Source organism: Pavona decussata, unplaced genomic scaffold (genome assembly GCF_977016875.1).
Source record: "Pavona decussata unplaced genomic scaffold, jaPavDecu1.1 SCAFFOLD_51, whole genome shotgun sequence".
Classification (NCBI taxonomy): Eukaryota; Metazoa; Cnidaria; class Anthozoa; order Scleractinia; family Agariciidae; genus Pavona; species Pavona decussata.
In genome coordinates, this window is record NW_028145473.1 from 1,790,342 (window position 1) to 1,817,520 (window position 27,179).

The following is a 27,179-nucleotide window of genomic DNA, read 5'->3' on the forward strand; positions in this document are numbered from 1 at the left end:
AAACCCACCACAGTTTCAGAACATTTTCTTTCTAACGACCATAACGCGTCTGACATGCTACTAATTCCTCTCGAACTCATCAAATCTAATCGTGACAGTGTACGCAAAGCTAGAGAGGCATACCTCATCGACAGAGGTCAAACTATTGAACCCTTAGGTCTTAATAGGAGAGATGAGACATGAAGATTTTTTCCGTCTTTCATCTTTGTAAGTTAAGTACTTAACTCATCGTTACGTATTTTGTTTTCGTCTACCGCGTTGTAACGTTAGCTTATACCTATTTACCAGTTGTATTTTCAAATTTCAAATTGTAACGTTTTTGTTTATGTAACTTTAGCCTTTTTTCAGGTATCTATTGTAACTGTTTAAAATTGTAACGTATCTTGCCACAGGGTCAGTCTCAAACATACCCTGAAGAAGAAAGGCCGTGCCTTTCGAAATATTGGAAAATATACTTACCTGACCGTAAAATCAGCCTTGCTCTTTTTTTAGATTACTTGCAATAAAATTTAAGTCATTATTGGAAATGATTTCTTATTTTATAATTAAGATAAAACTTAAAACAGACATGTATTTTTCTAGGGTTAAGCGCACCACCACCCCCCCCCCCCTCCCCCTGCGAGGTCCGCGTATCGAGTCCAGTCTATCTGGGTTCTTTCAATTATGCATCCAGAGCGCATGCCCATGTATAACACACGACACTATTGCTATTCACTGCGTAGGTACTCAGTTCCATAGACAACTAAACTTAGTTAACACACAGATCGAGGCTCCTTTAGAACGCTGTGGAATCCAACTTGAATGGACATTACAGTCAAACCAGCGAGAAAATATTTTAGGAATCTTGGTTGAACAGAACTTGCATTCGAATGCTTTGGAACCGTCGCCGGTATTCTGGGTATACGATGGGATCCAGACCGAACCTCGGTAAGTGTTGAACAGAGCTGGCTATATATCAGTTTTTTCAAACATATACAGTAGAAACCCGCTTTACGGACACCCGCTTATCACGGACAGTTGCGCTTTTCCCACAGAAAAGCTGATATATTTTCTGTTAATGCTGTCACCAGTTAATACAGACAGCACAGACACATTTCCATGGGCAGAGTGACACGCTCTCATACGAATTTAACCTCGCTTTATTGACACTGTTTATCTAAGCGCTGTATAAAATTGTCAAATTTTAAGTCCCTCAAGTAGCTGAACCACAAACTGAAAATGTCAGTGCAGAGCAAAGTCACAGACTAATTCAAATGACTACGTTGTCAGTCGCGTTTGAGGCTTTGAGAATCATTAATTTTAGTACGAGAGTATTTGACCTAGGGTAAGGTTTCGCCAGTTTGAACTGAGGTTACAGTAAAGACATTAAGCACCGTTCTGTTGCTTTTACATTGCATGCTTTAGTTTTTGATATGATCGATAAGACGTGTGTCCGTGACATATATTTTGAGAACCCGCTTAAACTGGATAACACGGACACTTTGGCTTGTTCCTTTGGTGTCTGTATAAAAAACCGGGTTCTATTGTATATTGTCTCCAAATTCAGAAACAAATAGTCAACATAGTTAACAGATGTGAATAAAGTAAATAGATCTGAAGAAGAAATGGAGGTTCTATTTACCAAATATTACCCGACCCCAATCATCTGTGGAGTTATGTTTCAGCTCTAACTTCCGCTTTGTCTCAGAAAACAACAAATAACCGGCAGGGGTATTTTGCAGAACGCCGAATTCTGAATCCATAGAAGTCCTATAATGTCGGATGTTGGCAATAACAACACTAAAAGCTAATCGTATAGAATAATATACTAAATAGTATAGAAAAGTGCTTAGACCTAAATAATATGGTTCGTTGCTTAACAGGCAGGGGTATTTTACGAATGCCGAACGCTGAACGTCGCACTTTACGCCACCTATAACAGTTTAATATTTAGCAACGAACGAAGTTCTTTAGGTCTAAGCACTTCTCTATACTGTTAAGGGTTAAGCACTGATTATACAGACGGTTAGCCTTAAGTTGTTGTTATGGCAGCCATTGCATAAAAGGACTTCTATGGATTCGGCGTTCGGCATTCGGTGTTCTGCAAAATACCCTGCCGGCAAATACCGACTAGGTTTTCAATGCTACAAATTTTGTCATTAGATAATTTACTCTTCCTGTCTGCAAGCAGGTGTAGAGAGAAGATATAGCAAAGTATTTTGGTACGTACAACAACCAGACATTTGTCTCTTTCAAAAATCATCGAACCATGGTACATTTACGCTTCTCGCCTGAGTACCCGATCATTTCATTAGCATTTTTAAAATTTTTTTCTTCTTATAATATCATGACATTCAAGCTGTTATAAATCAACAATGGTGGATAATAAGTGTGTACACTCTATACATACTCTATTCTCGCCAAGATGATTGAATTATGATCAATATTCTCGCGCAACTGTCACCGTGCATTGTTACGCACTGAGGAGTGAAATTAAGGCTAGAAATCTTATCAGTGAAACAAAACATGACAGAACTGAATGAAATACCACGTGAGAGCACAATAGATCAGGGTCGTAACGAGGTAAATTTTTATTTTTGGATTAACTCAGACAACGCTTTCCGACTGAAAAGTATAAAATAAGCTGTTTGAAAATGTGAATAATTGTTATTCACACCGAAGTGGAGGTGAATAGTGCACGGCGAGGTAAATATCCATCTCTTCCACCGACGCTGAGGTGAATAATTGTTTTAGTATACACCACATAAGCTGAATAACCAGTGGACCATTTATGTATTTTTTTGACAGCCGCCTCGTTTATCAAAATAAGTTCCTCTTAAGTAACCGTGGCGAAACGGGAAGCCATCTTGTTTCTCTTCGACTGCTCAAAGGTGAATAGTATTTGGCTAATCATCTCCGAGCTAGCCAACAAGCGGGCGCGAAAAGAACTATTCACTTGTGTGTATATACTAATAACAGTTTTGTGTGCTTAACTGGCAGCATGGAACAAAGGTGATTGTATTGGCTTAAAAAAATGCCAGAGTGGGCCTTACTCGAGCTCAGTAAGCAATCAGTCAATTTTTAATCTGTACATTGGCCCTTGAGTTAAAGGTTTTTAGTTTTCTTGGTAGGATTTTCTATTTGAATAATCGCTTTATGTTAGTATCCTCTGCGGATTGTGGTAGCAGAAAGAGGTACTCTCGTGTAAATTCCCTACTAACCACCAAACCCGTGCAAGACAAAAACAGTGACACACTATTTTCGAACGCGTGCTCACTGGAGGCCGCACGGCCCCAAGAGTACAAAGAAAGAAAAAGAAAAGCCCGCTAAAAATACAAAATGTAAAGAATAACAAATACCTAACAAACGAAGTAGATTCTCAAGGCAATCATCTTGAAGTTCAAGTTTTGTTTCCAAACACGCTAATGCAACTACCAGGAATGAAGGCTTCATAGAATGTCGGAAGTTCCATCCAATCAACAATACAATTGGCGAACTCATCCCCATCTGGGCGAATCATTGGCCAAAAACGGGGGGGGGGGAGCCACATAGGGGCAAGAAGATACCCTGAAGCTTTGCGATTACGCAAATGAAGCAAAACGCGCAGAATGAGGCATAAAGACGGACAAGCATAGAAAATTTTCCCGGTCCAATCCATAACAAAGGCATCAATGCCTTCAGCATCCGGATTCCAAAAACCTGGAATCGAAACGCGGGGGTAAACAAAATCTACGCCACACTGCACAAAAAAGCCACCAAAACCAGTGTCACTTGCATCGGAATAAACAACACCAACGGCGCTTGACTTGTGTGACAAAACCTTCCCATGATAGTGTCAATATTGCTAGTCAAAAAGAAAGTTCGTACAAAAACCCAGAGGAAAACATTCAAGGGTTAATCCCAGGAGCTTACACTCAATAGCTTCATAGCAGTTCCTAGTAAACAATCTAATAACATTTCCTACTGCACATGCCATGTAAATAATCTGCCCTGAAAAATAAACAATTCAAGGTCTCTGGCCAAAATGTGGCCCTACTGAAGACAAGAAACGAGGGAAGATTTGAGCTAAAGGATAATACCGAATAATAATCGTAAGGTGTGAAAACGGACGAAGCAAGATCTAGGCGAACTGAATCACCAAGGTTTTTGGTGCTGACCAAAGATAAAAACTAAGCTGCGCTTCTTTTCTCGGCCTCATAAATTTTTGAGGCATCTGCGTCATCGTCGGCAAAATCATCACATAAGAATTCTTGAACCGTGAACCAACCAAATTCAAATTTGTCTGCTAATTAAATTGTTTTCTGCCTGTTATTCAGACAGGAAATACCTCCATTCAGTTCCTCCTTCGTTCTGCCAATGTTTCCAATCTTCAAAGCTTTTACCGCGGCAGTATTCGTCCTGACCACCTTTCGGTTGAAGCTAAACTGACGTTCATTTCCTTTCTTCTCGAAAACGTGGTTTTGGTTGCACCTCCGAAGCTATTTGCGACGCCAAGTCAGTCGCTTTAAAAACCTTGAATTTGCGAATCCACGGTGGATAAGAGAGCGATTTTCTGTGCCTCCAAAATGGCATTCAAATCAGGAGGAATGGAAGAAGACGATGAAGGGTTCTGCTCGCCGAGAATCTAGAAAATCAGAAAGAACAGAAAAAGTAAGCGCGAGTGCCTCCAGAGAGAACACCAAGAGGACTAAATTTACATACAACACTCCTTAAATACTCTAACCAATTCCCTAGGTAGTTCATAACGACGAGAGGATATTTTTCTGCTAATTTTTCAAAAACGCAGAAAAATTCGAATTATAGGTTATTCGAGATTCTAAACGTGGAACATGAATGGATGTAAAAAGTTTCGTCAGCGACTTGGTCCGAGGAAGGATCGAATTGAAGAAACTCAAAACTTGCTTCAACAGAAAACTGGTCGGCTGGATGAAATTGAAAAAAAAAAAACGAGAAAACCAAAACCCCTTTAACGCAAGTGTCAAAAATCCTAGTTGAGCACGTTTTTATCAATCTCTTTGCAAGCGTTTTCGCTTGGGAAACCTTGTCTGACGTACTAAACAGCATTATAACACCTCAGCAGCCTGCAGAACTTAAATCTATACCAAAACTCACGTCGAGAAAGAGATTGTTGTTGTACATCGTGGTCGATACAATGTAGCCGACCCGATCGTGATATAAATGGTGCCGCGTAACCAGTTGACCTCATCGCCTGATGAAGACGAGCAGTAAGCAGTCGAAACGTCGCGATTTACATCTCCAAGTCACTACATCGTGAGACGAACGATAATACACTTATTGTTATTATACCAAAACTCATTATTGCAAACTGCTACCGAAAACAATTTAATGCTCTTGCAAACTGCTACCGAAAACAATTCAATGCTCTTGTATGTCCGGGAAAACAATGAAAGAAAGCGACATACTACAAGCCATGAAAATTAATCCTGTCTGAGGCCTATGTTCCAGATGACACTAACCGTTACAGTCAGCATATTATCATTTATTTGTTAAAGAGCACCAGTGAAGTAGTATGTAAGGTATAAAAGTATTTTATGGGTATATATAACCACTCTAATGTCTTCCAACAGTCAGGCAAACGATGATGGACTTGGTACCCTTTTAACTGAGTACAGGTTCCTGAGAAGCTGAATCAGGAAAGATCGATAGATCCAGATAGAGTACACCAACTACCATCTAATATGGCAGCAGCCCCAGACCCAGACGAAGTACTTTGTTCAACACAAGGTAAAGCAAATTTTCAGCGCCTTGCACGACTTTTAATTAGTGGAGGCACCAACCTACTTATGGATACTTTTGACGCCTTTTGTCCACCGAGTAGTCTTCCTACAATACTGAGAAATCCCGCTACAGTGAACCTACTCAGAAGCGCCAAACTCACCAAGCTACAGTGGGACTGTCTTTACCCCTCTCCAGGAGTGTGCGGTAAGTCAACACATTTTGATATCACTCTGGTCTTCCGTTTGCTGAGGACAATATGCAACCTCACTCCTCCTGCCACGGGCTGGGATGATCTACCAGACGCTTCTGATTTTGACTTGCCAGCCGACATAGTTAGAATCAAATATTACCGTAACACAGTTTATGGTCATGTCCAGCATAAAATGGAGATCCCGGATGACACGTTTCTATCACTTTGGCAAGAAATTAGTGGAGTCTTAGTGAGAATTGCGGGGGAGATCAGTCCTGAAAAGAAAACGGCATGGCAGCGGGCCATTGATAAATTTTTGAAGGATCCCCTTACAGCGGAGGATGAAAGGAATGTACAGGAACTGCTGGCGTGGTATCACAACGACATAGAGGTAAAGAAATCTATGGAGGAGGTCCACCAAGGAATCAACCGTTTGGAGATAGGAGTTAGAGAAGCGGCCGATATGGTAACAGAGAAAGTTCAGGTCCTACAGACAGTAGTTCGAGAGGAAGCCCACGACGTCCGAGAAGGGATCTGCCGATTAGAGGTGGGACGTGGCTCATTATGTCGTCTTATCTTCTTCTTCTATTTATCGTTTTGAATTAAACGCGATTCTAGAAGTTAAATGGTTTAGGTGTGTGTGTGTGTGTGTGTGTTTAGCGTTAGAGTAATCTGTCTGGATGAAGATCGCCTGAATGAGAGTAGTCTTGATTAATTTTGATTCATCGAGTTTCTCCAACCTTTCTTTTTCGGGCTTGGTATTTGTGACGCACGGTGCAATGCATTTTAAAAATACTTATAACAAATTATAGAAAAAAATTCTAATCCTCTTTTTTTTACCTATGCAATAAATCGGTTAATATAGACGTAACAATTAATTAAAAAAGTCAAACAAGGAATAAAATAAACAAATCAATTAATCAAGTAATCAAGAGGAGAAAGAATTAATGAGAAAATTCAATATTTATAGACGACAGTTCAAGAGAGGGCTCAAGATATCAAGGAACAGCTGGTAGAGATGCATCAGTCAATAGACAGACTCAGTTCCTCGGCTGCTAACTCTCCGTCTTCTGCTGGAGGTGGGTTAAAATTTGTTTAAGTGTAAGAAAATTCAGCCTTTGCGTTTAGGAACGGTGCCGCCAAGGGCAGACACGCGATGGACGTTGTACGAAAGTTTTAAAATTAGTTATTAATGGATCTTAATTTTTCAACCAAATGTATGGTTTAGTTTGTGTACTTAACAAGTTGAAACACTAAGACAACAGAAAAGAGTCCCAACATGGGCGATGGCAAAAAAGTTATTGGATATAAAATGGACAATTAATAAATGAAAGACCGAGGCAGTTACGCCTGGTTTCTTTTTACGGGTACTTTAGTTGCGTACTGTCGAAGATGGTCTCCCTTTTTTTTATTCTCCGTCCGCAGTAGAAATATATGAATTTTATATATTTTACTTCTATCTTTTCACCTTTATGGGTATATTACGAACTGAAAAAATGACCAGCTCCGGAATGGCTCGATAGCTCAATTGGTAAAGCCCGGCACTGGCTTCGCAAAGATCGGGGGTTCGAGTCCCGTTGAATCCTGGATTTTTTTCAGGCTTCCTTTTCGCAGCTGCTTTTAAAGTTGCGTCCATAATTGGGATGACACTATATTTATTAATCTTAAGTATCTGTATACAAGGAGGCATTGATTGAGTCGGCACATACTTCGGGAGAGTAATTTTTCAACGTCTCTGCATGTTATTTAATTGAAAATGCCTTTGAGTGTTCAAATCAAAGTATTTTTTTCCAACAGCTCGTCTTCGAATAAGGATTGAATGCGAAACTTCTAGAGAAGTTAGCCCACAAGGGGACGTATCAGGGACAACGGTACACCCGCAGGAATGTCAAGCAGCTATTCAGCCCACTGCTGACACTTCAAACGAGCCTCAAGTCACTACTGGTTTTGGAGAGGAAAATGTTAGAAGAGGAAGCAGTCCCTCTGCACAAGACGCTCTGAATTTGATTGCCTACAGGTTTTTTGAGACAGCTGACCCCTCCAATATGGAGCAGTTAAATGGTTTTCTACGATATCTCAAAGAGGTGCGTGAAGTGCTGTTTCTTGGACACCACCAAGGAAGCTTAATTATGACAGTTCAATGTAGATCTTTGCAGATCCTTGATGAACTGTGGGAAGACTATTGCACAGGTCACCTAAATGAAATGGCACAGAAGTTTCTTGTTACAGAGGACATCCTGAGGGAGTTCGACCCTATCTGTCCTATCTCGGTGAGGCTCAAGACAACCATCGATGAAGAAGAGTATAGAGCTTGTCGAGAGTATTTCTTAAAAAGTCCAGGTGTGTAGGGAAGATTGTAACAATTGTTTCTCAAGTATATTACAAAGAACGTTGTTATCTTCCACTGTGCCCCATTGCGTTTTAACTTAAAGCTGTACATAGCAAGGCAGTGTAGGATCGTGCGAGACAGTAAATTTCCCCAAGAGTAAAAAATAGTGACGAATAGTCCCCAATAAAGGCGAAAATGAGAAATGAATAATAAATACCAATAATAGCTACCAATAAAGGCAAATTAAATAGTTGTGACACTCAGTAGTCACAATGAGTGACGAAAACTAAGTGTTAACCCTATCTAGACTGGGATTTTTTTCTTCTGGGGCCGGGGGGGGGGTTGATTGTGTCCCCCCTCCAAAACCTCGCAAATATACAAGCTATGACAGTGGTACTTCGAGGATAGATAATACGATAGAACAAAGATGTCTCCTTTGAGGTCCGCATCGCGAATTGATGACGTCATGTAATTATTTGCCATAGTAATATCAAACTCAATCAACACTAACGGACCACATCAAATTTTTCCCAGATAAATTTCTGAAAAAATCCTGGAGTTTCAGGGTGTTTGGTCAAAGTCGCCGCGGACACAATAAGCCCCCTCCCCCCGCTCTAGATAGGGGTTAAGGTGTAGGTGAATTGAGGTATCGACTTTTAGCTGAGCAGTAATTTTCCTTATCTCTCAGACGATGAGGAACCCGACATCTCCCCTGAAAAAGACCAACATAAGGCTGTTGCCACTGCCGAGAATCCACGAAATAGTAACTCCATTTTTACAACTGAACAAGCCTCTCGGCAGACAGATCCCACGCGAGGCCGCCACACAAAACCACGAGGAGGTGGACATGGTAATTCCACCCATGCAACAACTCGTTGGAGTCGAGGTCAAAGAGGAAGGGCACGAAATCCATCGGCTCCTTACCCAAGGCAGTTTATTCAAGCTGGAGGCCGAGCACGTTATGAGGATGTTCGTGGAAGGGGTGACTGGAGGCAGAGACGAGGTGGCCTTACCAGTGCGCGTGGAAGGCCCCAAGAGAAAGACGGTAAGCTATAGCGTTATGTCTTCTTTTTCCAACAAAGTGGTTGAATGATCTGGATGTAGGTGCAAGTGAGAACATGGCTAAATCCAGTCCTCCTATATCTACAATCACTTTTCTCCCTCCTAAACCTCCTTAAGCGCTCTCTATTATCATAAACTTTGACTGGTCCACGATGAAAAGAAGCACTGTGAGCGGCTTTTCTCGGCGACTTAAGTGTCCGAGGGGGCCGTTTTCTCGTTGATTGACTATTTTGACTATTTTGTACTCAATAAGCATTTTTCCTGAATATGTCTGAGCTGGAAATTAGCTGAAAGTTTTTTTGCTTGTTGCTATTACCGACAATCCTGAGTTCACTCTACAAACAAACCCCTCCCTTCAACGAATCTCGTAATACTCAGTAACCTTGCCATTATTTGGGCTGCTGAGTGACTAGCCAAAAGGAAGATGCGTAATAGGCTGCAAGACTCAGCAACGAACCGTTTAGGAAAGCGAACTCAACAATATTTCCTCAAAACGGAACTTTTTCTAGCTTCTCTTGAGATTTGGTTTGACTGTGCGACCTATGAAAAGTTCTTGTAGACTGCAAATTACTCGTATTTAACCATTTACAGAGGATGGACGTGGTTTTAATTCTAAGAGAAAAGCACTGCTCTTTGTAGTCTAAAGTTCTTCAGATCATCTATAAAAGGTTGAATCATTTTCTGTAGAACATGTTCAGTTTTTGACGAGCAGCCATATCCACCATATGCTTTAATTGTGCACCTTTATAAAACGTTTGGCGTTTCCTCAAACACCAAAGCAGCTACTAAGGTTGTTATAGTGAACTTTGAGTATTAGACAGTTTTCGTATGTGCTCCAAAGGTAACATTAAGAACTGCACACAGTTAAGGAAGCGAGAGACAATGAATTCTTATTGCTGTGTTTCTCAAAGGGCCTGAGGTAGTGTCTCGCCCACGTTTCGACCCAGTCTCCCAAGGCTTTACACATCCTGACATCAAGTACGAATGGAACAAGTTGTATGTTTTGGGCCTACATTACAGAACATCACCAGATAGCGTGAAGAATTACATCGAGATAATCAGTGGCTACGAAGTAAGTTACGTGGAGTGGTTTAAGCCCAATGGTAAAGCTATCGTGACACTAAAAACCGACAAAATAAGAGGTAAATACCTTCTACAATGCATATTTAAACAACAGAGTGTTTATGTGAAGGGACTATAGATTGATAGTTGCCTCGAGGAAATGTGATGTTCTCAAAACAAATATTAGCCTCTGGGGCTTATTTGCAAGTTTCGAGAACATCGAATTTCCAAGAGGCAACTATAAGACCGATAGTTTGACAAAAAAGCACCGCATTGCTTTTTACTGTTCACCACTAAATTTTCTTCCATTCAAAAGTCACTGAGACTAGGTATTTCGAATTAAGGCTTACCTATTTGATCTTGAAGGGGAAATTAAAGTTTCATAATAAAAAGGATAAATGATCAAATTTAGGAAAACTTTGGAAATGCGCGTAAAAATTAATCTTTAATACTACTCGGGCTCTACTCTGTATTTATGGGTGACCTTCCCCACAAAGGTGTTTATTGATGCGCCGTCGACTGATGAGGGGCACCGGCGAACGTGAATTTGTGGCATGACAAAAATTCGGCTCGCGTAGCTCCGCTAAAAGTATAATGAAATCAACTTATCTGTTAATGAATTGGAAGGTTTTTCTATCCGGCTATTTAGCAGGATGGACACTGTGCGCTGACATAGTCTCTCCACAGGTGAAACTTTAAACACCCGTGATGAATTTAAACCCGTCATCCTCGGAGAAAATTTAGTGGTTTACTTAAGAGATGATAAAGAACGAAGTGCGGCTGAGTAAACTGCAAACGAGTTGCATTATATAGTTTGGCAGACAACTTGTTACGTGATTTAAGAGAACGAGCAGTTTCTCGTAGCTAAGCATAGCCTCCTTATTACGTTCAGAATATTTAAATGCCTTGCTTGCACTACTAGTCAACTGCTTGAGTAAACTACTTGTGTTTAAACCCTGGAAATAGGAAAAATGGCCGCTATTTAAATTTACAAAATATTGTTAACAAATGTTTTTTGAAGCTTCAGTAATCTCTTTTAGTATTAGTTCAAGATTGTTTACCGTTCTTAGGAAATTACTAAGGTTCACTTGATATCATTGAATCAGTACCTTCCCGTTGAGGTCTTAGGTATGTTCTAAAATGTTCTAAACAAATCTTTCGAAATTTTAGCAACACAGCTAGATGACTGAATATTGGAAAACTAGCGACGATTTTGATATGTTAGCTGGAACACAAAATCAAAAGAAACTTCATTTTTTAAGTACATAGTACACGCGATCGTTTTGTTTCAGTAAATAGACAATGATGATTGAACGCTTCAGGTTTGGGTATTCGCAGTGGATCACGTTGAATTACTAAAGTTGAATAACGGATGCCTAAAAATAGCGAATGGTGTTACATTCGATCGTGCGCAACATCAGGGTTTTGGGTTTCCTTTCTTTAATGCGCGTTACCAGCTAAGTTTAAAATCTACCATGGACCATCTTCTCTCAGCCCTCACAGTATCAATTTGTATCGATCGTTTTCAGATTTTCCAGAGATTCTTAGAGGAGCTCACAAGAGGCTGCTGGATGGTGTGAATGTATTAATTGAAAGGGCGCCTGAATGTAAGAGCATATATGTCACCGGATTTTCTGAAAACACGTCAATGGAGGACGTTCAGACGTATTTTGATAATGAAGTTGGTGAGCTGGATCCTGTTCGGGGGGTGGCGTTCAACCCACGCTGGGATGAAGATGAGAAGTACAAAAGAGCTATTGTGTACTTCAAACACAAAAGAAGTAAGTAAAGTATGCAATGTGGATGAAAACATCCCAGGTTGCTTACATATAATAGTGTGACTTGATCCTCACCGATTCACCGGGTTTTTAAAAGTTTTCTGTGCCACTTAAGATAGATTATACGAGGACCAAGAAATTTATGGGGTTACCAACCTTTTCATCTATATTAGTGTTGTTCTCCCCTCTATGCTGTGCGTTTGCAAAAACGTGGACCACGCCCACTACCATCGTTCAAGATATTTCAAGCTTTACTTGTCTTGAATTTTGTGGAAGGCCTGAAATGAGCACATGTTGAACACATACATAGAAAGGGCCAAATGAGTGAGCAAATATTTCATCACGGTGACCTGTAATACAACCGCCGCCAATTCGAAAGCGTACATCTGAGTTTCAGTGGCTGAGTAAATCTAGAGCTTGTCTTACACTGTCATCATTCAGTTCACCGTTAGTATTCCATTATTTCTGCATTAATGAGCGGATTGGCGAACAGTAAGAATCATGGCCGTCCACAGCCGCTGGTCGAATAACAAAACAAAACGCTGATCCGGAAAATCGCCATGTATAACACCGGACTGAACTGTCATGTAAACAAATTTTATGAAAACTTCACTTTATTTTTAGAAGACAAATATAGCCCATGGTTGATGCGCTTTTGATCTAGCTTGGGGTAGTCGATCGGTTCACTGTGAAAGTTTCTGCCTAAATGGTATTGAGCCAGCAGAGATCATGAACTGGTGTTATAAAAGGTCTTTCCTATTGTGTTGCAGGTGTGTGGAAATCAGTGAAGAATGATCACTTCCTACATAGCAAAGCACTGCATGTTGAGGCGTATTACCCCTTTATGGGAACAGTGAACCCGGTGGACGAACCAAAAGGATTATCGGTACCCACATCGGGTGACAAAGAAGCAGGCAGACAGCCAGAATTTTACAAACCAGTCCAACCGGACATCATAGAATTTATAATGAAGTCCAACCAAGAAGGAAAGCTCAGGGAAGTTTTAGAAGAGCGTGAACGTGCTCGAATCAGGTGGAACAACGGGGATACATACGTGATGATCAAATACGGTGCGAATAAAGTGGACAAGGAACTTGATGAGGCCGCTTGGAAGAAACGCTGTTCTAGTATAGTTGATTCCTTTCTGGACAATTGCAGTACAAGCGAATTTCCAGTTGATGAGGAGATTTTAGAGGAGGTAGCCGATCAGCTACCACGGATGGAAAGACTCTTTCCAAAGTTCACAGCACAAGTGAAGTTTGTGAAGGAATCCCACACGCTCAAGTTGATTTGCTTAACGTCAAATATGTCCGACTTTGAAGAGACTTTAACGAGTTGCTTGGAAGAAATCAAGAAAGAGGAGGTTGAGAAAAAGTTGGAACAGAAGATAAAGACCGACATTTCCAGTGAGAACCTGCAGCTTCTTCAAAATGCCAGGATTGAGAACATACTAAAGAAAGAGATTCATCCAGATGTTCGAGCCGAGGTTCACTTAGCAAATCGGAGTCTTGTAATAAAGACGCCGACAGGACTCTTGTCATCTGTCCAGGGGTATCTTAAGCAGCGTCTGGACGAAATCGAAGAAAACGCAATTCTTAGTTCTCCAGAGATTTTGGACATCTTGAAAACAAAAGTGGGAAAGAAAAAGATGGCTGCCGAGCTGCAAGAAGGCTGTGCCTTTAACGTTGACCAGAAGACCCAAAGAGTCATCTTTCTTGGAAAAACGCCCTCCGAAACCAGTCAAGGCCGAGAAAAAGCTAAAAACGTGCTAGTGAGCAACAGAAGTCTAAACGTGACCGACAAGGATAATTCTCTTATATCCTCAGAAAAGTGGAAAGATCTTTGCAAGAAATTGAAGAAACGACTGAATATCCGCCAAAAACGTGAACTACAATGCATTGCTGTCTTTGGATTCAAGCAAGACGTCACCGAAGCCGTCAATAAAATGAGAGATTTTCTTAACGAGAGGAAAGCAACAGAAGGAGAGTTTAGACTTGATTCACCCATTTACCGAAAGTTCTTCAATGAGTTCTACAAAGACGAACTTGGGGAACTGGTAAGAGAGCTTACATGTTACGCAGTCACGATATCTTTTGAAGAGTATGGGAATCTGATTCGCTTTTCCGGATCTGAAGATGGCGTAAAAGAAGTCGAAGAACGGCTGTACGCTATGCGAGACAAAATCAAAGAGAAGACATTTAACATTTCCAAACCAGGCATGAAAAACTTCTTAGTCCAAGAAGAAGGAATCCGCTTAATTGCAACTGTGGAACAAGAGCACAAGTGTATTATTGGGGTCACTGAACAGACCGAAGAGAGAGGTGAGGAGGACGACAGTGAGGGCTATGAATCATTGAGCAGTAGTTCTAATGGTGAAGGAGAGATTGATGAAAATGAAGAAACCATTTCTATATCAGAAGGAAAGAAGGTGGTCTGGAAGACTGGGAACATCGAGAACGAACAGGTTTGTATTTTGTTGCTGGGCTGAGTCACATTAAGCATCTTAAGATAAGTAAAAGTTTCTTTTGATAATTCTCCAAGTTCCGAAGGATTTTGTCCAGCGTGTTATTGAATCACTCGGTTGAAGGTGGCTTACTGAGGATGAGAACATAAAGATAGCGCCCGAAAACCATTGGAATGCAGGGAAGGATTACAGAAAACTCCCACTTATCTTTAAAAAGCTTTATGCAACTGGGCCCAGGGATATAGTTGTTGTAAAAAGAAATTGGAGTCAGTGTACATCGTTGCAACAAAAGGAAGGCAATGACGGACACCACTAGTTAGCAGCTGTTACTTCTGTTGATAATCATATAATGCATATACTTTTCAGTCTTAAAAACACAAACTTTCATCCATTGTAGGCCGACATTTTAGTGTGTTCTGTTGGATCAAACTTCAATCTTTCCATTGGTGCGATTGCAAATGCCATGAGCAAAGCAGCAGGTCCGGCATTACAAGAGGCGTTAAAACAATTAAAAGATGTAACAGCTAACCTTGGTGAAGGTGACATTATTCACACCATTCCTGGAAAACTGCCCTGCCGTCACGTGATTCACTGTGTGTGCTGTCCTTGGAAAGGAAGTACCGAGCAAGAAACGGTTAAGTAACAATAAAGATATGTCATTCAGATGATCGCTGCTACGATGAAATGTCATCGCAGTTAGGAACGCAACTTACCGGTGCAGTGCTCTATCTAGAACATATCTCAGTTAACTAAGCTATGAAGCCAACTGAAAGATAGTAAATAGTTAAGTTTCGTAACATTCCCGTGGAAAGTGAAATCATGAAATTCAAATACGTTAACTGTACATAGAAAATTTGATATATGAAAAACCACTGCAGTGATGAACGCTTTTGAAGCGGTTTCTAAATGCAGTTCCGGTGCATGATTACTGAGATGATATTTGACCTATTATATCTTTCATCCGCAGTTTACTTATATGGAATTTCTTACTATCTGATCTCAGTCGTTACTTTGCAACAGTGTCTTGCCTCGTTGAAACGACCACCAGTGGACCATAACAGCTTCATTGTTCGGATTAGTGGTCAAAGTTTCCAGAAAAGAAAATATTTACACCAGCTGTCATTTTCCCGTAGAAATCCGTGTGGCCCTGAAATTTAACGCCGTGCTACCGTAACACGGCGTTAAATGTCAGGGCCACGCTGATTTGTTCGGGAAAATGAAAGCTGGTGCAATTTCTCAGTTTAATAGAGGCAAATCCAAATGTAGAAAAGGGACAACCGCCTTAATGGCTGGTATGTTTCTCTTCCAGCTGAATATAGAGAGAATGATAACATTGGACTGGAGACTGGAGCCTCTAGTTGTGTCCTCACCCTCAATACCGTCACTCCCTTTTTTTCTATGGTTACCAATAGATAGTTAGCTAACTGTTTTGAGAACCTTCGAGAAATCTTACGATAAGGACCGTTCTTCAGTTACAACCTCACAATTCTTGCAATTCTTACAGCAATTCTTACTGGTAGCCTAGCTACGAACCTCGTCAAAAAACTTATCTCACCTTTATTTTTCTAATATAGATTCTCAGAGAGTTGTTGCGGAAATGCTTTGACAAAGCTTCTGAGCTAGGCGCGTGTTCCATTGGCTTACCGCTGATAGGGACCGGTAACCTTGGTTTCCCGTATCGAATCGCAGTCCAGATCATGATAGAGGCAGCTGTTAACTACAGTCAGGAAAACCCAGAATCATCCTTGGAGGAGTTCAGATTTATTGTGTTTGGAACTGACCAAAAAGGAATAACAACCTTTGAAGAGAAGTTTCGAGAGTTTAAGAAAGAGCACCAGCTGGTGCCGAGACATCGAAGACGAAATGTCCCAAAGAAAAAAGCAGTGCCTCTCATGCCAGAGTTTAGATACAAAGAAGTTGGCTTCGGAGAAGTCACGTTGAAGGTAGTGAAGGGGGACATAACCCAAGAACACTCTGATGCAATCTTTAATGTCGTTGCCCAAGACCTTGACATGAAATCTGGAAACCTAAGCAAAGCCATTGCTGAAGTCTGTGGAAGCACGGTGCAAGAAGAATTGGCGTCAGAAATGCTACAACGTCCAGGATCTGTCGTGACAACTTCAGGTGGACTTTTGGCAGTGAAGCACATAGTGCACATGGTTGTAGGTTCTGGAAACAAGCAGCATCTTCAAACATGTTTGGAGAAAGCTCTCAAAGAAGTTGATTCGTTAGGCTTGTGTTCAGTGTCAATTCCAGCGGTTGGCAGTGGAGGATTGGGATTAACAGCTGAAGAATCAGCAGACGTGGTTTTCAAGGCAATCCGCGCTATTGCAGGCAAGCCTTGCGATTCTATTCGTGAGGTGAGAGTTGTAGTTTTCAACGATGCCGTCACTGGTGCGTTCGTGACCGAGTTAGAAACCATTCAAAGAGAAAACGGCGACTTCAGTTACTGTGAGGGTAAAGACGAGGAGGCGGAAACAGTTTATGGAGAAGGATCGTTAGAAGCTTCTACCAATGGATCGAAAGGAAGCCTTCTCCACCGAAACGTGATCATTTATGGGAGGACAGAGTCTCTTGATGCAGCTATGGCAGCTCTGAAGGATGGCGTCGCCAGGGCATGTAATAAACCACACGTTATAAAGCACGATGTCATAAGTCGCCTATCCAAACAGTGCATACGGGATCTCAAACGAATGTGTCGTGTTCGAGATGTGAAATTAGATCAACCAAAGTCTGATACCATCAGTCTAGAAGGACTTCCCAAGGATGTGATGGACGTTAACACTGAAGTATCCAACATTATACAGGAACAGATGGAAAGAGGCCACAAGGAGGAGCGGGCCGAGCAGATGTCCAAAACGGTTCGATGGTACATGATCAGCACTTCAGGAAAAGCCGACGAACCTTTTGAGAACATAGCTAATTATGAAATAGAATCAGCATATCAAGCTAAGAAACCGTCTCTGTTATTTACACACGACAAACTGAACATTGAAATCAACTTCGGTAACAAAGAGGTCACATTTCTGAGAAATGGAAAGATCAAAAGCGTTCGTCGGAGAGATGGTAAGAATTGAATTTCCTTTTATAAGTAATGCAACTTTTCTTCAATCAGCGTTGATATAATCTTGCCATTTCGCTTTCTTGTAAGATTCAGTTTTAATTTTTCACCAGCACCAATTTAGGCCATGTTCACACTACACTGGAGTGATTTTTGTGTAGGCGCCGGGCAGAATGTGAACAGACTGAAACGGCACTAAATGGCCCTCAGTCTTGCAGGTTATCTGTCCACGTACGCTTGGAGCAGCAGCAAAACCGTTCTAGTATAAAGTGTTACAGGCCATGTTCACAAAATACCAGATAGCATTTTGTGGCGGCATGCACGAAAACTATCCCAGATTGGGCTTTTGTTCACAGATGAAACAGTGATTTCGGTACGCCACTGAGCCAGTCAGATATTCAAAGTGGAACATCGTATAACGGATCAATTTTCTTGACTCTCTAAGCGTAATGTGTAATAAGGGGATCGGTTTTTACCGATGGGCAGATGAGTATTACTGTTCAGTCGCTTTTAAAAGCGACTGAAAAGTACGTTTACTTCTTATTACTTCCAACTAGACAGAAAGTTTGTTCCCGATACAACAGTCAACTGTAAAGGTTACTTTTATTGTCTTTTTTTTTTTGGAGTACCAAATGACCGCAGTCTGACTAAAGACCCGTTTACACGTGCGATTTTTGTTTAACTTTTGTCCCACTCTGCTTTCAGTTTCTCATCGCCTGTGAAACTAGAGTTGATTTGAGCGCGCTTTATCGCCATGACATTTCAGCTGTCTCGAACATGAGTGAAACTTGATGCAAACTTTCAGGGTTTTTCAGCGATATCGCCCCGAAATCGCACTGAAATCGCAGCTGCTTCACACGTGCTATCAGCAGTGAGGTTGCGACATGCAAAAGTTGCATCAAAACTCACACGTGCAAACGGGCCTTAATGTTCCAATGGCCAAAATACTTGGCACCATAATTGTGGACCTTAACTTAGTTTGCTCTGTGTGTCTGAAAATCAATCATTCAAGAAAATCAAGGGCCAAATTAACGCTTCTTTTTGTTTATTTGACTGCTGTATTCAGCGACCTCAGACTGCCTGAGCCGAATCAGGCTATCTTTTCTCTTACGGTTTCCGAGTTTGCCTGTGTCATTCACTAAATAATACGTCATTCTCATTTATTCACCAGGCTTAAAATATTCCATCGCATTTATTTTGTTGTGCATATGCTAGACATTGACATTCCAATCCAAGCGGTATGCAGGATGTTTGTCCCATGAACCTAGTTTAATGGCCTTAGCTCCCACGAGTCTCCCGTAGCCCAGTGGTAGAGCGTCCGAACTACACCTTTTTCCCCTCATTATCAGGAAATACATTTTCATTAGTGTTAAAAATTAAATCTTTAAAGCGAATGTGTAATCATTGTGTGAAAATAGACAAACGTTTTAATTTTCGGTGTCGTCAATAAGGCGTTTTACATAGAGAAGAACGTTCATTTATGCGAATATCAGTTCAATTTAATGAACAAACATTAGACACTTCTTAATGTTCTTTAACGAGGAAAAAAATTCATTACAACAGAGATACAGTCAGCGTAACATTCAAACAAGTCTTAGCTCTATGCTCTATCCTTCAATCAACTCGTTTCGACGAACTCTGTGCTCCATTACTGCGAAACCAGTGTGCACATGTACAGCATCGTTTTTAAATTTAAGCATCCATATAAATCCATTGGGAAATTAGTCAGAAACCACGTAACTAAAAATCTTTTGTAGTTGAAATTTTATTCGCGCAATGGAACGTTAACCCTAGGTTAATGAATCTTCATTCGCACTAAAGAATGTTGTTTTCGATAAAACGATATTCTAATTGGGCTTAATGAATCTTCTTTTCGATGCAAAACTCCTTAATGACTCTGCCACAAATTGAAATGTTTCATTTCCTAGTTAAACTGATTATACATTAATTTTATTGACCAATGTTTTCGCGCTAATGAAAACTTATTTCCTGATAGTGAAGGGCAAAAGGTGTAGTAATAGGAAGGTATTAGGTTCGACGCCTTCAGGATTGGAGCACTCAGGATTTCCTTTTCTGAGTATCATGGCCTGTGTCATTCACTGAATAATACGTCATTCTCAGATTCCGAATTTTTTCCTACGGAAGCCAGAGACATGCATAGGGATAGTTTCTGTTCTTTCTCATAGCATGATGTTCAATTTCTGAACTACCAGAAACATTTGATAGCCCGTTCCATGTGTTTAGGAAACACTTATACACGGGGTATTGTATTTGTAGCAACAATGACGCAGTTGTGTAATTTTTGTACAAACGTATCAGATCTCACTGTTGCACCTCCACAACCAACACACTGAACTGTTCAATTAGTATTGATCAACATCATCCCGTCACAAGCAGACCTTTCACTTTCAGATTAAATAAACAACTACTCTCTTGCATTCTATGGCATGAAATCCTCTTAAGTCTTCGAACACGCAAAATATCTATCGTCTAGGGAAAAATGCACAAACTACTGGTTCTGCATATTTTAAGAGATGAGTAAGGACTATGCTGATTTGCCCACTTTTTTCAGATCTGTTAAACTATTCAACTGTTAATTTGCCGGATAACCATTTAGTTTGTTTCTTTGTTCGCTTTAGTCGTTTTTTGTTTGTTTGTTTATGTAAATAAACTGATCAGCACTTAATCGTATCAATTCCTGATTTCATTTACTTTCCGCTAATTTGTTATCAACCTAGCTAGTAACCCGTCATAATTAGCCTAAGCTACCTGCGGTTTGCAGCATATTTAATCTAAATGCAGTAAGATTATTTGTAATTTGCACGAATATACATTAAACAAGTTATGTTTGTATGCTTGAATATAATGAATCAATAATGAATCACTCTAACTCGGACGCGGTGATCGGACTATCAAACGTCATTTATGATGAAATCTTGATCCCACTGCACAAACATTTGACTTACAAAAAGTACGTTGCTTATTTAACAGTTTCACAGCATCCTAAGGACTGGGACGCTCAACCTCGCGACGAACGCGGCAAAGAAGAGATCCTTCACCTTGTCAGCCTTGCACGGGAATCCCAAGAATTCAAAACAGTTCAGGAAAAGTTCCTCAAGTCGCTGCGTGGAAAAGTGTCCATCACAATGATTGAGAGAATTCAAAACCCGTCGATGTTTTTCTCATACATGTCGAGGAAGCAAAGTATGGATGACAAGAACGGGACACTTGAAAACGAGATGCAACTTTTCCATGGAACCAAGTACGATAGTGTGAAAGCCATCAATGTACAAGGATTTAACAGGAGTTTGTGTGGTCAGCATGGTAAGTATTGTCATATAGCACGGCGGTTTAATGCCTTGCGCGTGAGCAGTTTTCTGGAGAGATATTCTTTGAAATATGACTAAAAGGTGTAAGCGTAAATTTGATGACAGGAATTCTCGAAAGAAATGCACCTGGGCGGCGTCAACACGCCTCTCAAAGTAAGAATTTATAAATTTATATAGCTTGATTACACGATAAAACAATCCGACTTGCACCTTTAATTCATCGATAGAAATTAAATGTAAATTAAATAAAAAAAAACATGTACGAATCTCAATACCGGATAAAATGAATTATAATCGACCACCTCGAAGGTGACAGACTCTAAAGAAATAGCTGGGTTAGCAGTGCTGCTGTCTCTTTTACTGCCAATCAATGAGCGATGTACGTCCGAACACGGAATTTGGCGGATGGTAAATGCTTTCTTTATCAGGCCATAGTTTGAAGCCTAATGTAGAAGATTCTAAGTTTGTCTGTGTGCCATGAGCCATTGGCGACTGTGTACAGACTTTATGCTATGTCGCAAAGAAAAACCAGGGAGATACAAAGTTAAGCACCACAAGTCGTGAGGGTAATAACTCAGAAGCTTGTTGGTTTCTCCTCCACGATATTCTGCCTTCGGATGTTGAAGTCAAAGTTTTCTAATTTGTATTGAACGAAGCACTCAAATCTGGGCCGCATGCGTAGCTTCAGCCATAATTTTGCAGAGCAAAATAAAAAAAAGAAAAGAGGAATCCTCCACTTTCACGCCAAACCTAAGAACGTTCTGGAAACTGAAGCTCGTTACACTGGCAACAATATTGTCAGCGAGAAATTGGCTTTTTCGCTGTGCTTGTTGCGTCGGTTTTCATTCAAACTAAACCGACAATTGTAAACTTTTGTACCAAAGCGCTGACTTTTAACAAGAGTGTGGGGTTTACTTCTCAGCGTTTTCCGGCCCGAAAAGAAGTTTCAAATTTGTTGTGTAAGACTGGTGGCATTTTTTTTAAAACAAACAACTGAAACCCCATGGGTTTCTTAATCTTGTAAAGTTTTCAACGTTTTAGCTTTCAAAATGGTTAAAATTTGAATTTCTGGGAACGAAATTCTGTATGTAAAATGTTTTTTCTGGCCCAAAATGTTTTCGGGAGTTTTGAGAAACGCCGGCACGCCTGCATGTAAATCGGAGCTGCTGTAAGCTTCTGGGGCTAATGTGAAATTTGGTATAGAATAACAAAACCAAGGCACTGTCACAGCAGGGCCGTACCTAGGATTTTTTGTTTGCGGGGGCAAACTCCGCACACCCTCACAGGGGTCTCCCGTATACAGACAGGGTTTCTAGTTGGACGCTTTTGTTTCACCCCTACACGGTAAGCTGTCTCAAAGACCTTTAAAGAAAAAAACACATTAATGCTTTTTTTCTTAAATTGTCATGACTTTTTATGGAATAAACACCTTGTTTAGCATGAACCAAACATTGCCTCACATTTAATGGTAGATTTAAAACACAGTCGATGCACTGCTGTAAATATATGGAGAAAATCACTGAGCCCCACAATTCAAACACACTATAACAGTGAAGCGAAGCACTTGCAGAAACACAGTGAGTGTCGTGACTTTAGTACAATTCAAGCCTTTTATTACTGTGATACGTTGCATAGCTCTGTAACACGCTGCAACGATTACTAGAGAACCAGGAACCAAAAAAACAAACAGCCGAGACAAGAAACACAACACCTTGTGACAAAAACTAATAGCCGGGCCCGGTGTTACAACAACTACAGAATGAAATTTATAGCACGTTCAATCGACAAGCAATAATTAATTCCTGTCCTAAAATTTCACAAATCTCAACAAGAAAGGCCGTTAAAACTATCCGGCACTTAAACGAGCCAAACCAAACCCAGCTGAAATGCCCTAGTGGCATAAAAACACCGTCGTTGAACAGACAAAATATGAGGTCATATTGAAACTGAAGAGAATTCAAAGGAAGAAAATCAAAACTCGTCAGTCATAAATGACCTGTGATGCTGGACATACGATGGTTAAATCCAAGGATCTATCAAATCCTTTTAATCCACTACAAATACTTGGGAGTTGCGCAGGCTTTAAAAATCAATATCCCTCTGAAACAACATACTCGTGTAAGCTAGATTTAAAAAGGCTAAAACACGCGCCAGGGAGTGGCATAAGGGAGTGGCATAAGCTTGTTAGTCTTTATTTACACACCAAATTCTAAACTACAGGCAGCCCAAATTACAAAATCGTTATTTTCATAAGAAAACTCGTACTAGCTTTTGCCTTGAAAGATTTTCCAAAATAATTATTTGGAATTCTCATTGAAGGAATTTTTTTTGCAGTTAATTAATTAGTCGTTTTTGTTGTGATTTTGGAACAACCTACAAGAAAAAGCTCAACAAACTCAAACACTATGTTAGAAAAAAAAATTAGTTTTCCTGGCGGGGGCAGCTGCCCGCCCTGCAGTTACATACGCAACTTTAGCAGTTGGCTTGATAGCTAAGTTGGTACTGATAATATCAGATTATGGTTTATAACTGAACCCGAAGCTTGTTTTATAATAGCTACAATTCTTACCCAGGTCGACATGCACCCATTCTCCAAAAAGATGACCCGGGTTAGTACACCATGGAGAATTGTTCCAACCTAATTCGTAATGTGGATGTTCAGACGAAACCTGGATGTTCCTATAGTAGAAATCCTCACTTCTGATCAACGGTTTCATGTAATTTGAAAAGAAAATTCCATAGGCAGATTCGGGCAGGGTCAGAGGAGGTAGCTTTTTTTCTCACCCTCGGCATTAGTATATGCCACACAAGTGAATAGTGCTTTTCGCACGTTCTGACTGGTTAACTCGGAGGTGAAAAGGTAAGCAATACAATCACTGTGGCCAATCACATTGTCATTATAAAATCACTACTGCAACTCAAGTTTAGTTCTTCAGCAGCTACCGATACCTCTTCCTTACAAGATTCCTCACCCTCTCCTCCCACAGGTGCCGCGTACGGAGACGGAGTCTACTTTGCAAAAGATGCTTCTTATTCCAAAGGTTACTCACAACCATCCTCTCACGGGGAATGTTGTATGTACTTAGCAAGAGTACTCGTTGGCAAGTACACCGCTGGCAAAAAAGGAATGAAGACGCCCCCTGCCATTGATCCGAGCAAACCAGAAATACTTTTCGACTCGGTTGTTAACAAAATGGATGATCCAATGATTTTTGTGATTTTTAATGATTTTCATGTCTACCCTGAATACCTAATAACTTTCAAGAATGAATGAACTGTCAAGTTTGATTAGTTTAAAAGAGTAAATGGCGCAAGTGTTTAGAGATTTTGAAGGCATGCCTTTTTTACAAAGATTTAAAGCGACGAGTTCTTTTACACACCTATACCGGTATGTTAGATTAGCTAGTGGAAAACTAGAGGATGGCGAGGAGGTCGACTGTACAAAAACGACTTTAAGCCCAGTTAAAAGAGATCCGTAGCATTATAAAGACTATTCACAGAATGCAAAGTTATGTACGTTTAAACATTGTTACAGTACAGTAATTTCATCAGACATTACCACGCATTTTGCGGGCTAAAATGTATTCGCGGAAGTCCGCTGCTCTAATTCAATAAGAAAGAAGAAAATAACCTAGCCAGCCAATCAGGGTCCGGTTGTTCAAAGAGCGGATAACGTTACCCAGCGGATAAAATGTACTCCAACTAATTCATTCTATCCGCTGGATAGCGAGTTGTCGGCTGGATAAAGTTATACACTCTTTGTACAACTGAGGCCAGAACTGAAAAACATTTTTAAAATGTGTGCGCCGTTTTCTTGCTTGTTGGACAGTTTTGTTTGAGTGGAAGTCTGCCAGCTGCAAAGAAATTGTTTTGAGCAACAAAATGGCTAAAAATCCTCACGAAGAAGAAAATTGTCAGTTGTCCGTTTACTTCAAATGAAGCCGTTGGTGGAAGTAATGCCTCTAGTAGCTTCACACCCAGCGACGAAGTGAATGTAAGGTTTCCTTCGTCAAGGAAAGCCCGCTCAGTTTATTCAATTACGACAAACTAGTCAGCGCCCAGTTTTTCAAAGCCCGATTACATCAATCCTGGATTAACGTGAACTTTGACTCGAATTTAATAACTTATCAATAACGGTTCTTCCAAAAGATGTTGTCCCCATTTTTAACGAGCAAGATGAAGACCTCGGTTAACTTTTAATCGCGGATTAGCATTAATCGGCTTTCAAACAACTGGGCCCAATTTAGTAATTGCACAATTAATTTTAATGCATGTATGATAAGTGATTATTTCTTCGCTGTTTATAGAATTCTGTAATTTTCCTTTTGAAAACTTAGGAGTAAAGATTGTTTTGACAAATTTTGCGGTGTTCTGTTTTAAGCTTGTGTACAATGTAAGTTTTTATACAATAAAATAAACGCCGACCCGACGCCGGCAGCGGTCAAGACATCGCCTACTGTACTGTCTTTGATTCCTTTTCTGAATGCCCTCTCAAATTATTATAATTGTAATAGAGGTGATGTTTGCGGGCGTAAATATGTCTTTCGCTCTTCTCAGAACTCATTTTAGCCCTCACCTAAACTGAGCCGGAGTCGGGCCAAAAACATATTTACGCCCGCGAACATCAATTCTATTCAATTTTATATTACTCAAGTGGTTGGGCAGCTCGTCCAACAAAAAGGTTCAACGTGATCTCAACGGTAATTTTACAAAGTGAAGAAAATTTGAATGTGATTTCTAATTGTAGAAATTAGTGTGGCGGGTTTGTTCGACATATCTACGTCGACAATTAGGATTTCACTAATGTTAATCAATTAGGATAATACGTTCTGTGTTCAAAAAAGAACAGCCCTGCCGTTACACTGGGAACAGTTTATGTTTTGTCCATCTGGCGAGCTAGAATTTATTGAAAGGCAAGTTTAGAACGTTGCTTAATTGAAACTTTTGGATAGAACAGAAACAAAACTGACAGGATTTGGTGAAAACTAAGACCTAAGAGCAAAATTTGACACCATAACCTAGGAAGTGTTGCAGTTTCTACTTTTTCTCTGGCAAACTTTAAATTCACAGAAAACTTTTACACCTTTTCAGCTATTCTCGAAGTACATCCTATCGACAGCATATATCCTTTACCGCTACAGGCGTTTGTTTAGCAAACTCCAAATCGCAATTCGATTCGGAATCTGAGGGCCACAGGTTTGTCAGTCGTAACAGATTGCTAAGTGTCACCCTCATTAAACAAAGTTGATTGATTTATTATTTATGTATTTGTGTTTATTTAGCAATGTCCCGGGTATGTAAACATTGAGCACAGCGAATTTGTTTAGACACGGATAAATCCTCGTCAGAAGCACCTGCTGCGACCTTGGTTCAAAAATAAATGAAAAAATAAGGGGGGGGGGGGTGGTCTTAGTTTTTGGTCTAACATTTTGGTCGTAAGTCTTCTTGATTCACTGTCAGGGTTCTTACAGTTTTCTCTACAAGCCTTTCATTGCTTTGTATTTACTAAATAGAAGGCGTATTGTTTCCAAATACTTGGTGTTTAGTGGATCCTGTCCATGCTCCAGATTTGGCTGAATTGTGCACAATTAAATACGTTTCCTTTGCATGAGCTGATCAGGTCAACTTTAGTCCAATCCGAGAACTCCCTGTCAACCCGCCCTGGTAGGTAAGACGGAGTTCTACGAGAGGACTGGTTCAGCTTTTACTTTTTGTAACGTGTTCATTTAAAAATGACATCTATACAATCTAACCATGCACAAGATCAGTCTTAATTCAGTTCTTTACTTGGCATCATGAGAACATAGTGGCATTGAGACACTTATACTGCAATCGGTCTCTATTTGCCACTTACAGGGTTATACTGGAAATTCGCTAAAGAATCAGTTAACAAGATTCAATAACCTATCAATTATTTTTCCGGTTCAGGAAAAACAGAATGCACAGAATACAGATCAGTTCCCATACGAACGCAATTCCTCGTATTCTGAGTAAACTGTATTCCATTTATTCTGCTACCAAGGAAGAATGGGACAGAATACTATTTATTCCGAAAACAGTCCAGGTTCCAAAAATAAAGAACTGATTCGATGAATGCCGTCTATTCCGTGTATTCCCATTAATTTCGGAATATCTTCCTAAAGAACGCGCTCTTGGGTACTTGAAAACGGATAACACACATCCAAG

At 40.3% G+C, this 27,179-nt stretch overlaps 1 protein-coding gene across 1 annotated transcript; it reads left to right on the forward strand.

Annotated features, from left to right (window-relative positions):
* Positions 1-711: 711 nt before the first annotated feature.
* Positions 712-25,440, forward strand: LOC146481028 (uncharacterized). The gene is made up of 12 exons (XM_085108717.1): positions 712-927; positions 5,568-6,455; positions 6,879-6,987; positions 7,706-8,248; positions 8,926-9,282; positions 10,211-10,441; positions 11,891-12,142; positions 12,910-14,603; positions 15,001-15,237; positions 16,178-17,669; positions 20,656-20,988; positions 23,981-25,440. Exons 2-12 carry the CDS (start codon positions 5,679-5,681, stop codon positions 24,265-24,267), a joined length of 6,312 nt encoding a protein of 2,103 aa, XP_084964843.1. The 5' UTR covers positions 712-927; positions 5,568-5,678; the 3' UTR covers positions 24,268-25,440.
* Positions 25,441-27,179: the final 1,739 nt, after the last annotated feature.